The 12558-nt window shown below is 42.5% G+C and overlaps 1 protein-coding gene across 8 annotated transcripts in view; it reads right to left on the minus strand.

The window, feature by feature from the left end:
• Positions 1 to 12558, minus strand: part of LOC108578424 (calcium/calmodulin-dependent protein kinase type II alpha chain) — a 163393-nt gene that overhangs the window by 15210 nt on the left and 135625 nt on the right. For 3 of the 8 annotated variants that reach the window (XM_017941753.1, XM_017941750.1, XM_017941748.1), the window contains exons 12-13: positions 6424 to 6480; positions 239 to 394 (exon numbers count right to left, since the gene is read on the minus strand). The exons of the other annotated variants lie outside the window; for them this stretch is intronic. In XM_017941753.1, coding sequence (XP_017797242.1) covers positions 239 to 394; positions 6424 to 6480 — 213 coding nt within the window. The remainder of the gene's footprint in view (positions 1 to 238; positions 395 to 6423; positions 6481 to 12558) is intronic. 8 annotated transcript variants of the gene reach the window in all.

The raw sequence follows: 12558 nt of genomic DNA on the forward strand, positions 1-12558 counted from the left end.
AGCCTTTATCACAGTAAAACACTATCACTCTAGCCTTTGTCACAGTAAAATACTATCACTCCAGCCTTTGTCACAGCAAAAAACTATCACCCTAAACTTAGTCCCATTGAAAATGTCCTCATGGACCAAGAGTTACCCAAAATTTCGACCCAAAGATATACATAATCAGCCCTTCCAAAGGTTTCTCACCGAATCCACCGTGCTTTCGTCTCGATTCAGTCTCACCATCCCGATTTACCTTGTGCTCCCTGTAGGAGTACCGCGGCAATTCCAAGGGGGCTTCCCTGAACCTGGTTCTGGGCTTGCTTGTTCGTCTGGCTTGCCGCCCCCACTATTCTGGAGAACGCGGACACAGCGGCGGGACTGTTCGGGGGTGTGCCCTGGGAGGCGGGGCCTTTAGTCGAAGAGTTCGAATTGCAACGATTAGAATCGTCCGCTAATTAAGAGAAATCGGTCAACACGGACCAGAGAAGTCCAAACGCAACAGAGACTCCACAGAAACAGCTCACGGGGACACAATTAGCTAGACCATGTCTCAGTTCGGCCCATCGAGGTTAAGTTATGAATGATCATTGGCAGCAGACGTTAGTGAAACACTTGGATTGATTATTTCACAGGGTACAGAAGCCTTCGAAAGAGTTTCTCCTTTTTAGAAGGTTCGAGAAGACGTTAAAATGGACGTGCAAACGCATGGAAGATTAGATTGGAGGATAAGCGTTGCACAATATCGAGTCAATAGCGCCAGGAGTTAGTGGATGTTGCCAGTTTGGTATAGAATCATTATCAAGGATTTTACAACATGTTAAAATCGAGAATTTGTGTATTAGTATTGCTAGAAACTGATCACCGAAGATAAACTCAATTTGTAGATCGTTGTACTGAACGATTAGCTAGACCGAGTCGCAAGTCAGTCTAGTTCACCTGACAAGCATCGCCAAATAAACGATTCCTCGCGTAAAAGACGCAATTTCCATAGAAGATCCTTATAACGATCCACTTAGAGAGCACAGAGAACAGTCTGAAGCAAGAACAAGCGAAGGAAGTCACAGTTAAGGCCGCAAACGTTGCTGTTAGCAGAAGAAGCGGTGAACAATAGGAACCACAGGAACAACTGTGTTTCAGCCAGTTCGTTTCCACGTTAACCGATGCGTTCACTCGTAGAAACAATCACGATTCACTTGCTTCTCCAAGAATACACACAATACTGACACGATACAAGATCTTCAAAAAAGAAAGAAGAAGAAAGAACTGACTTTGTACGACACACTTGCTCCCGGTTCAGAAGATCTGCGGAGAAAGAAGAAATAAAGGAGCGTGACAAGTGTCAAGTACGTTTGCACGAGTTGAAATCAGTCGCTTTTCGTTTCAGCCTCATCTGCGTGGCGTTCGAGGAGCGTCAACGAGACACGCGCGTGATAGCGTCCGAAGCGGAAAGCGTTCTCCGAGGCCGCCACGATGGCAACGGCGATCTTCGCTAAAGTAGAACGAGAATAGTTGCGCACAGTCAGGACAGACTGTTCCAAGTCCGACATAGACACGGTTTGTCGCGACTGAAATAGAACGGTTGAGGGCTGGCTGACGATCGTGACCCGACGAATCGCGGCTATTCGAACCGAGTCGGAAGTTCGTCTCGCGTGGGAGGACGCCGTTAATCATCGAAAGAGCCGCGGATGCCCGTTCTGGTCGCAGCGCGCGAAAACGAAAACGTCGATTTCAATGCGAAGATTCGCGAGAGACGTGCCAGAGATTGTCGTCTGTCGACACGATTCCCGGATGGTACTCGAGAACCGTTGATAATCGTCTGGCGTACGATCCTCGTCGGACTCGTTTGCGACACATTTGGAGAACGCTCGAGAAGGAGTATCTAACGGGACACGCTGGATACTCCAAGATATTTTTACCGAAAAAAGGCGACGAAGAGTCTTGTCGAGATGTTTCATAACAGCTGTGAGTTTCTAAAATGAACGGCGAGATAGTCTCTGGTTCGAAGGTTCGAAAATTACTCAATTGGAAGGTATTTTTACCGAAAATGACGAAGATTCTGGGGGAAATACAGGATGTTTCATAATGGTTATTTTGATATTGCAAGATTCTAAGATGAAGCGGAGTGGTTTGATAGACAGTCTTGGTTGAAGGTTTAGAATTACCCAATTGGAAGATATTTTTACCGAAAATGACGAATCCTAGTGGGAATACAGGGTGTTTCATAACGGTTACTTTGGATCTGCGAGCTTTTGAAGTGAAGCAGAGTAGCGCGGAGAACAAATTACGAATTTCAAATAAAATGCTATTGATACGAATAACAATCTACGATCAAACTTATGAACGACTTGGTACGATTAAACAATTTCGAAGTTTCGACAGAATTTTTCACACAAAAGTCCTGCAAACTTTCTTCCAATTCTCGCACAAACAAAATTCAACTCCTGTCAGGCAATTTACGTTTGCCCGTTATGAAACCACCTGTACAACCCATACACACAAACCAAACATCCACTGGTTCACAAGGATTGTCTACCTTTCCTCTCTACAAACAAACATCGATCCTCCTGGCGCAATAATCGTCAGACAGAATGGAACCATGGCTCACCATAATTATCAGGTTGCCTCGAGGAGCCTGGTAAGCCAGCAGTGGCCGACATTTCGACGATTATCACCCTTCGTCCTTCCCTCTAAGACGCATTTATCACGATCTCTCTTTCTGACGCACTTCCGTTCTTCTTTTCCCTTCTTCCAGCAGACAGAAGCGAAGAAAACGAGCTTTCAATCGGGAACAATTCCACCGAAACGACCAAACGTTCTTTTCCCTTCCAAGGGCTTCTGTCCCTTGAAGAAAAGGGTGGAAAATCGAGGATCGACGCGGTTTTATTACGCTGTGCACGGCCGGCTTCGAACGAACGACGCGAACTGCTGCCAATCTATTTTCAAGCGGTGCCAAGCGGCCAGGTATTTCCGTTGACAGCGCGCCACAAGCGCTGCTGCAACGAGCTCTTTGGAAAAAGATTCCTTGATTTCTCGATCGATAATCGCTGCCATCTTGTAGATTTTCCCTTCGTTCCGATGGTCCACTCAGTTCTTGATCGTTTCAAACTGTAGTCGAGGTTAAAGATAACGGCTACTCGAGGGTCAATGAGAAGCTATAGGCTACAGGAGAGACCAGTTGGAAACCCCCCCACCATTGCGCTCGGTTAGCGTACGAGGGTGGGGGAACGCTAGACTCGTGGTGGGGGAAGCGGCCTTGCACGCCAGCAGAATCGGAACAGGCTATAGTTGTCTATGTTACCCGATTATCTCACTTATCTCCGTTAACCCTTCGATTTCACCTACCGAACGTGACACGTCGTTGCTCTTCCTTTACGTAGAACACAACGACGAGTAACAAAATTGAATAATACAAGAATGAAAAATTATTTCGTGTTAAATATTCATACGTCAAAGGGTTAACATTCTAAGGGAATTTTTTCATGCTGTTCGTGACACTTTTCAAACGAGATTCGAGTAGCCAGAATGTTTAAGCCTGACTGCAAATCACGATCAGCCATGATCTGAAGTGGACATTGGCATGATGGAATAATTCATTCTAGCTAGAGAATGATGAACTAGATGCTCTTCGTGATCTGGGAAGTGTCGTATATTGTCGGTGAAACATAAACCTAATTTCTAGATTAACTCTAACGATTCTGGAAATGTTAGAATCGACGATAAGGAGTTCATTCCAAAAGAAGAATGAGAACTAGTGTGCTTTTTCGAACGATCTCATCCCACCGACAGCAAGATTACTACGATGAGTATACAGCTACTAGTGTTCTGATCAAACAACTAAACAACATACCCACGATAACCCAGACGACTACCTAATTCGATCCAAAAAAAAAAACAAAAAAAAAAAACAAGGCGGGCTAACAACTTGCAAAAGCTGGGATATTACTTATCGTTTTCAGAGGTCGCCAGAAGCTGCGTGTAGTCCATTCTTTTTTTTGTTCTCAAGCTTCGTCGCGTTCTTCTTCTTGAATTATGTTTTACGATTGCTTTAATACTTGGACAGATGATGATTAAAGAAACAGCCAGCTTCTCAGTTGGTAACAACGTTATGTAATATACGTATATTGCAACAGTATCTCCTAGACAGCATTAAACACGTTCGCAAAACAGCGCAAGAACAACAATCCTACTAGAACAACGTCTAAACGCTAAGAAAAACAACTGTTATACACAACGACGCGACAGAACTGATCTTGTACGATCGTATCGTCGACGTATTCTACAGGCTGTTCTACTCGCCTCTAACAGTAGATCCGCTATGTGTCTGATCAGACGTCCTCGAACGCTAACTTTTCGTTTTCTTTTCTCTCGCCGCTACACACATCGTCGGCGTGTTCGCTTCTTCCGGCATGTCGAGAGATTACTCGGCTCGGGTCTAAATCGAGCGCGGATTGCACACAGGTTCGGAGAGGGGAAATACAAACATACGGGGAAACAGAACGAAAAGAGACCTCTGATCGTATCGCGTCTCTGACGAGGGAATCGTGTGCGATGGGTCACGTGGCGGTTTTAACGGGTCGCCGTGGAAGAAAGGCGGATGGATGGAGAGACGTTCGATGGTTCGGGGAATTTTTCGTTGTAGAGATTTTTGGGAGATTTTTCAAAATTCACGTTCAAATTATTTGGAAGGAATTTTTCAAATTACAGAGCCGGTGTTGAGTCTCCTTTGATATTCAGCGTTTTCTGGATTAATTTTTAAAATTATTACTTAGCATTTTTTGAACTTACTTCGAAAGAATTTTTGAAATTGCTAAGTTGACGTTGAACCTTTTCTGGCATTCTTTGTTTTCTGAATTAATTTTTGATAAGAACGCTTAAGTTTTTCTTAAATAAATCTCTCTACCTGTGCACACGCGACTGAAACGCGTAGAAAACTGATTTTTAATCCTTTCGTCTCCTCTAGGAGATACGCAGAATAACGGCTCGATAGCGTTTCAATTATTGCAGATACGACTGATGTCCGATAATAGGTGCCGTCCGGCGTTAAGGGAACTCCTTCCACGTTCGTTCTCTTTAATCTACCGTGCTCCTGGCAATAATTCTACTAAAAGATCTCGAATATCCCACAAATTGACGTAAGAAAAATCTGAACACCCAAAACCATTGATTACCTCCTTCCAAACATCTCTCCGTCGTCCTCCATCGATCTCCAAACAGAACTCCGTTAAAGTCCCATCTCAACAGCACCTCACACGATCCAAAAATATGTACAATTTTCGAAAACACAAAAAAGGTACGAACACGCGTGACTGTACATATATATAAATATCGTTGTGCAAGTCGTAAGGTTTGGGTCGTGATTAGGGTGGCAGGGGAAGATCGATCCCCGTATGACAGGGGCTACGGTTAATTTTGCAGACCGATCAAGAAGGGGTGGCAACGCACGCAATGTCCTTATTAGTTCGTGGAACGAGAGGAGGCTGGAGAGACGGTAAATCCGAAGTACGAGTTAGCGGAAGCTGGAACAGACAGGGTGCAAAAGCTCGGCTCGAAGCTCGTCACTGAGCCCCTCGTGGCACTGGCTTCTCCGATTCGTCGCCCACTTCCGGTTTCCCTCTTGCCGGAAATTCTCGCGGGAACGAGGCCGCTAAAGGCTCCTCCTTCCTGTCGTTCTAAACGTCAATCGACGCTCGTGAAACTTCAACTTTTTCACTGGTGTTCTCGCTATTATACAGCGTGTCACCAAACTTCCTTCACTGTAAACCAAAATTCCTCGACCAGACGGTTTCCAAATTTCAAAAGTGTGTCAATTCTCAAATTGAATAATTTTGCAATCCAAGTCCAGAAACTTGATTCAAACGTGAAGTGAAATGAACATTATCTCTAGAGAATTTTAGAGACGAGAGGGAACCCCCAAAGTGCTGGAAATCTCCCTTATTTCTCATTCTTCCCTCTGCAATTTTCCGATTAAAATCGAGTCTCTATTATCCCAAAAAATTTGCCATCTCGTTGCTTCCAAAATTTAACTCTGAATCACCGAATATTCAACTGTTATTCCCGATAAACAGTGCATTCTAGTATCATCCCAGATTCAAACGACTTTCGTTAAAACGATCTCGAAAAATTTCACAAAACTTCCCGCCTGATTCATTCACCAACGTGGAATATTTCTCCTCTTACATCTTCGCTACAATTGAACGCACGGGGTGAAACAGAGAGAGCGGAAGCCACAGAAGATCACGCGGCTCCAGCGACGCGAACGGGAGAAGCCAGTCTGAACCGGAGGACGTTTACACGTAACACACGTGGAATATATACGTATATAAATATATATATGTAAATCTAGACGGAGGTACATAATATATGTATACACATGAAGACGAGAGACGTCGAAACGCGCGTTATGTACACGTTTCTCTGCCTTCGATATGCAAGGTTTACCTTCGGGTTCTTTGGCAATGACCGTGCAGCTCCGGTCGACGCCGCCCTTCTTATCCTCTGTACAACAATACACATACATCACGGATATGCGACAGTTTCATTCGTTTGTTTTTATTTGTAAATTTTATTTACGTTTGAAAAACACCCACGTTTATCTTTTCTTTTTCTCTTTATGCGACTAGAGACCAGGCCAACGCGCTTCAAATATCGAGCTAAGCTCTCTTTTTACAGATTTCTCGCGGCTACAGTGTCGCACGGTTAATCAGAAAGCAATTCTTTTATTTGGAAACTGAATTTTTCTAATTTTAGAGAAAATTCGCGACGGAGGATAATTTTCGTTTGGCAATTCACTTCTCACAAATTGATTTCTAACGTTGACGTTGCATCCTCGATCTCTTGCAAGTAATTTAGATGGAATATCGAAGGCTCTCGGAGAGTTGGCGAATTTTCGGCGTCAATTTTGAATCACAAGCTGCGAAAGTTGGAAAAAGACGTTTCTTCGAGTCCTGTTCTTTAACGGAATAATTAGGTTCGAAGGATAGGGGAGAAGTTTGCGATTCCACGCTGATAATTCCTCTGGTTGGGCAAATAGTCCCGTAGAAAGAAGAGAAACTTCATCGACTGACAGAAGCGCGGTGGTTTTCTTTTGTTCCTCAAAGGAATTATTCCGCTTTGAGAGCACGACGTCGACGTGGTTCACCAAGCTGATTCATTAACGCAGGCAAACTTCTGCAAACGCCAACACTCTGTGTCCAATTTCACACGCTGCTGCTTGTGCTCTTTCCTCTTTTTTTTTTTTTTTTTCAACCCGACGAAGAGCAGCCGCTTATTGCTTTCTTAGTCACTGTGAGACACGTGCCGCGAGTTTCATCGCGATTTTTCATGCAAAATAGCTGGACTCGGTGGCTGTTGTCGAGAACACACCGATTGCTCGCGAGATTTACAGCGATTTCACCAAATACAGATAGCCAATCGATAAAGAAAAGCTTCACGCTTGATCGAACGTAATATTCATATTTGGTCGTTTTCTCATAGTTCATTAATTAGAAAAATTTTGCAACACAAATTTCGAAATTTTCAATTTAAATAATTTCCACAATTTTTTAACAACTCTTCACTCGTAATCTACTCGAAGAATTACTTATCGATAATTTGTAAACACGACTTGAAGAATTTCGACAGTTTCGAGTATTCTTCTTGTTAAAATTCACGTTCGATGCAATCGTGCGAATGAACAAACGAAAGCCGACATACAAAGCAGAAAACATTCACCACTCAATACCAAAGCGATCTGTTTGTTCGATTAATTTCTGTAATCCGTTTTTACTCCTCAAAGCGCCACAGAGTTCCAGCTAGTCCACAGAAACGATGCTAAATAGCTGCGTAAATGGTAACGAGGTACTCTCTAGCGTATTAATCACTAAATGTAAACTAACGGAAGATGATAGAGATAGAGATAGATGTATAGACAAAGTAGAGAGTTATAGCAGCACCGAGCGTATTTATTCGCTTTCGTACATGGTCTCTCGATCGAGTATCATACATCGGTCCAAAGTATCGTATTGACTCGGGTTCGTTTGAAGAAAGGACAGGTAAAGAGAGAGAGAGAGAAGGTAGAGGAAACGTGCTGTGACGATCACACGACTGAAGAAAAAGAAAAAGAGGGAAAGTCATTCCTGTTGAGGAATTAGAGAAAGGTGGTAAGAGGTTGTAAAGTGGATCGTTCACAGTGAATCTCTGATTTTTGCTAACGAATGCTACCACTGGAAATTTCATAATTTGGAAAAAAATATGGAAAATAGTATTTTGCGAATTTATTTTCAACATTATACGCCAAATGAATTGTCACAGCTGTAAAATACAGAAGATAATATTTTCACAATTTACTTTCCATATTTGCCAAATTAATCATTACAGCTCTGCGATGATGTTAGATTTAGAATTGCCACAGCTGTAAACTTTGAGATTTCGTTTTCTCTCAGAAGCACAGAAACGTTGCTCTCAAAAATCCACTGTTCGACGAAACAGGGAAAGATCACAGGACAATCAGGTGTAAAATACTAATCGAGGAGAACTTGTGCTGGACCAGTGCAGTTCGCGAGGAACGTGCAGACGTCGTGTCCGGGGGGGGGACAATATCAAAAAGATCGATCCTTTCCCAGAAAAAAAAAAAAAAAGAATAAACACAATAACGTGTTCGATAAGAAAAGAAAAAAAGATATACACTTTCACAGATAATAGAACAAGTCTTAAGTAGTATCATAAACCTGGTGGGACACAGACAGAATTCCTTGGGATCGTGCTCGAACGAGCAAGTAGTGCGACGAAAGTACGAGTTAAGTTCGATTCTTCTTTCGTTTCATTCTTGATAAAAAAAAAAAGAAAAGAGTAAGTAAGACAAAGGATGCACAGGGGACAGAGAGGCAGATAGTAAAAGTAGACAAACAGAGAGAGAGAGAGAAACAGATGCAGTTGTTGCTCGTTTCTCAAAGGACGAGAACGAGCCTCCGATTCTCAGGGCTGGAAATGTGTTCTTCCTCGCCGAGATATCGAGCTCCTTCGAGCTTTCTCAGACAAACAAAAGGGGAGAGAAATTGTACGGGTTCGATTTGCTTTCTTTTCTTCGTTTCTTTATTTTCTTCTACTCCTTTCGGAGAGAACGTAGATGTATAGTGCAATCGATGCACCAGCCGCGAGCATTTCACGTAAATGTAGGTTTAAGAAAGTAAAAAAATGTGGGACATTTTCTGCAAAACACACGGTGCTTCGCGCGTTTTCCATCGAAAACGTCTATTGCTTGGAAAACACTCGACTCGAAGTTTGAGAAAAGCACGGGTGTCGCGATGCAGAGGCATGCACAAGCGGAACGGATGCATCAAGCACGACTAACAAGCTGGTGCAAAGCTGTGGCAAGCTTCGAAGCGAGGCGTGAAGAAGACCTTTGATGTTGGATTTGCCTTATTTCCCTTCGTTTCGATGGTTGGTAGGTGGTATGTTTGAGCGGTGTTACGGTTGCACCGAAAAATTGGGCAAATTGTTTGTAAACTACTTTTTGGGGCCGAGAAAGTTGCTTGTGAATTGATCGAGAATGTGCAAACTGGGCGAGATTATGATAGAATCTCTCGAGATAGGTAGCCATAATCTGTACATAAATTTATTATAGTATAGTCAGTGAGACTGTAAACGTTTACTTTGAAGAATTTTGCATATTTTCATGTTATTTTTGCACAAACATTTACAGCCTAGTTAAGAATAGATTCTACAATTTATTTGTTTATTACTGTACTGTTATAGTAATTATTAATTCTCCCTTTCTATCATTTTCAAAGCTACAATATCGTAATCACCTGTAATTTTCTCTTCTGAGCGAAGGAAACTCTGGTTACAAAGGGTTAAGTGTTATTTTAGCTTAATCGATACAGGTGAACGTTAAAGGTACTCGATACAGTACTTGGAGTAAAAATGGAAGACTTAGCTAAACTTCGTCGTAAATTTTCACATAATTTACCCAGGACTAAAATTTCATTTTCACAGTAACGCGCCAGAATTCGCTCAAAAAGCCCATTTCCCGAAGTAAACAAAAGAGAGCGCTTTCGATGTAACGTTACCAGTTGAAAGGAACGAAGTCTTCGAAACGGTGGAAATAAAGCACAGTTAAGGCGAACAGAGAGAGAGAGACAGGGGGATCATTATAACGCGATAAACTTCAATAATACTACAAAGGCGAAGACGCAAGCCATGCGAAACGTGCGAGAACGTGAAGCGGAAACGCGACGAGCGGAGAGGGTTGGGCGAAGAAAAATGGGCGAAAACCAAGAACAGGCAAGTCAGCGTTGGTGTTCATAAATCCATAACACCGGGGGGAGAGATACAGGTAGAGAGAGAGAGAGAGAGAGGTGACAGTGAGATCGTGTAACGGTGACGATACCACGTGGCGGTGAGAGATGGTGTGTTTCAGACCTAAAAAAAGGGGGTGATGGTGGGCAGTTTGTTCTCGTTTTGTGTGATCAGATGGAGTTCGATGCACAGACAATAAAGAGAGAAAAAGAAACGAACGGTGGAAGACAGTGTGTGATGGTGAGAGAGACACAGAGAAGAGACTTGGTGAAGAAAAAAAAAGAGGATGTGAAATCCTCCGAGACGAAAAATAACAATCTCGAGAGTATGGTGCACAACGAGGAACCACAGTGTGAGTAAATAGTGTGTCGGTGTGAATTAAGAAAGAAATGATAATAATTGGTGTGTTGATAGAATTTGGCGATTTTTCAAGAGATGAATGAATTGAAGTGAAATTTGTACTTTCACAGCAAAGATTATGTCATATGGCTACAGCTGATTGCGAAAATAATTACAATTTTTGTGAAATTCTTTTGTAAACCTTGTTCTACAGTATCTTTAAACGAAAGCAAGTAGGAAAACTCTATTTAAAAAAGGATATCAGTGTCTTGGACAGTTCGTTGAAAAATTTCTCATGGTGCAAGTATTAAAAAATATTTGCACAATGAAATTTATCAATCAATTGACATTTGTGAAGTTGAAATAAACCATAATTGACTGGAATTCGAACAATAGACGACAACGAATTGTTTCTATTTAATCCGAGCATTTCACAATCAGCTGTTAGAAAATCGTCACATTTTATCGCGGCACCGTGTATAAAATAGAAGAGAACTAAATGAAAAATGAAACAGTAACCAGTTACCAGAGACACATGGTGTTTTCGTTCTTTCTTTTTTTTCATTTCTTTCTGTTTGTCACGACTTACGTTTACACCGTGATGACGTGCGCGAGATCGCTGCATTCTCTACGATGACGACGACGATCTCTCGTGTGCTTGTCGCTCTCTAAAGTGGACGATGCTTCGCTAACGTTGCCAAACTAATCTAACTTTCTAGCTGGCTAATCGCTACTAACTCGCTCGCTGCGCCATTGGTGAGACGTCGTGAGAAGAAGCACGGCGATGAAAACGATGGCGCTTCGAGGGACTGTTTGATGGTCAAATGTTCGACGTCGAAAATGGTATTTCACTTGTTTCCTCGATTTTAGTAATTCTACGCCTTCTCTCTCTTATCGATCATTTTGTAAAATTCAAAAATACAGAATTTGTTGAATTTTATTAATAGAAAATATTCAAGTATTCTCTAATCTCTGTTTAATCTAAAGAGGTGCAAAAGAATTCTCCAAAAATATTTCTCCCCTCAATTGAAAGAGGTCCAAAAGAAATTTCGCGATTTTTATCTGATTCAAAGAGTCGCAAAAGAATTCTTCAAAAATATGTCCCTCTTCGATTTAAAACGAGACAAGTGTTTCCCATTTCAAACGTCGGACACTAAGAGAAGCCTCTACAAGACGAGCTCTGCCAATGAGACGTTCTCCGTGAGAAGAAACGAAAAAAAGAAAAGAGAGAAAAAATGAAGGAAGAAAAACGAAAATGAAGAAAGTTAGCTGAATGGAAGAGGCTTGATAATCACGTTCCTCCATTGTACCCCCAAAAGGCGAATTTTCCTCACCGATCGTTCAAATCACCAAGTCAACTCTCGCCAGGTCCGAATCCCCTGGTTTGTCGCAATTCGAAAATCCAAGTAGCCTCGATCGAATTCTCCAAGAGAATTCGTGATTACACTGTGCAGGATTTCCGGCTAACTTTCGCGGCAATTTCGCCACTCCATTATCGCGAGACTTTCTCATTGTGCCACGCTAATTGCATACTGGATAGCGTGCGCGCCACGAAACGAGAAACGGTGGTGGTCGTTCGCCGAGGATTTCCCTTCTAGCGAAATTTTCTACGTTACGTAGAACAGAGAGTAAAGAGAAAGACAGAAAAAGAGGGAGTAAGTGAGTGAGAGAGAGAGAGATAAATAGAAAGAGAAGACAGTTGAAAAGCGTGGAGGAGGAAGAAGAAGAAGAAACGAAAATCGAGAAGCTCGCGAGAACGCTAATTTCGAGAGACTTTCCCGAGTTGGTCGCAATTAAGGCTTAATCGATCAGCCGCGCGTGAAACGCCATAGTGGCGGGCATCGATCGAACGAGAAGAAGAACGGCGATTACAGACGGTGGTGGTTCACGCGGATTCTATGCTGGATTTTCCAAGGGACACTCTGCTCGAAACGAAGTGGCGGATTTCTGGCCCGATTC

Source organism: Habropoda laboriosa, unplaced genomic scaffold (assembly GCF_001263275.1).
Source record: "Habropoda laboriosa isolate 0110345459 unplaced genomic scaffold, ASM126327v1 scaffold5, whole genome shotgun sequence".
Classification (NCBI taxonomy): domain Eukaryota; kingdom Metazoa; phylum Arthropoda; class Insecta; order Hymenoptera; family Apidae; genus Habropoda; species Habropoda laboriosa.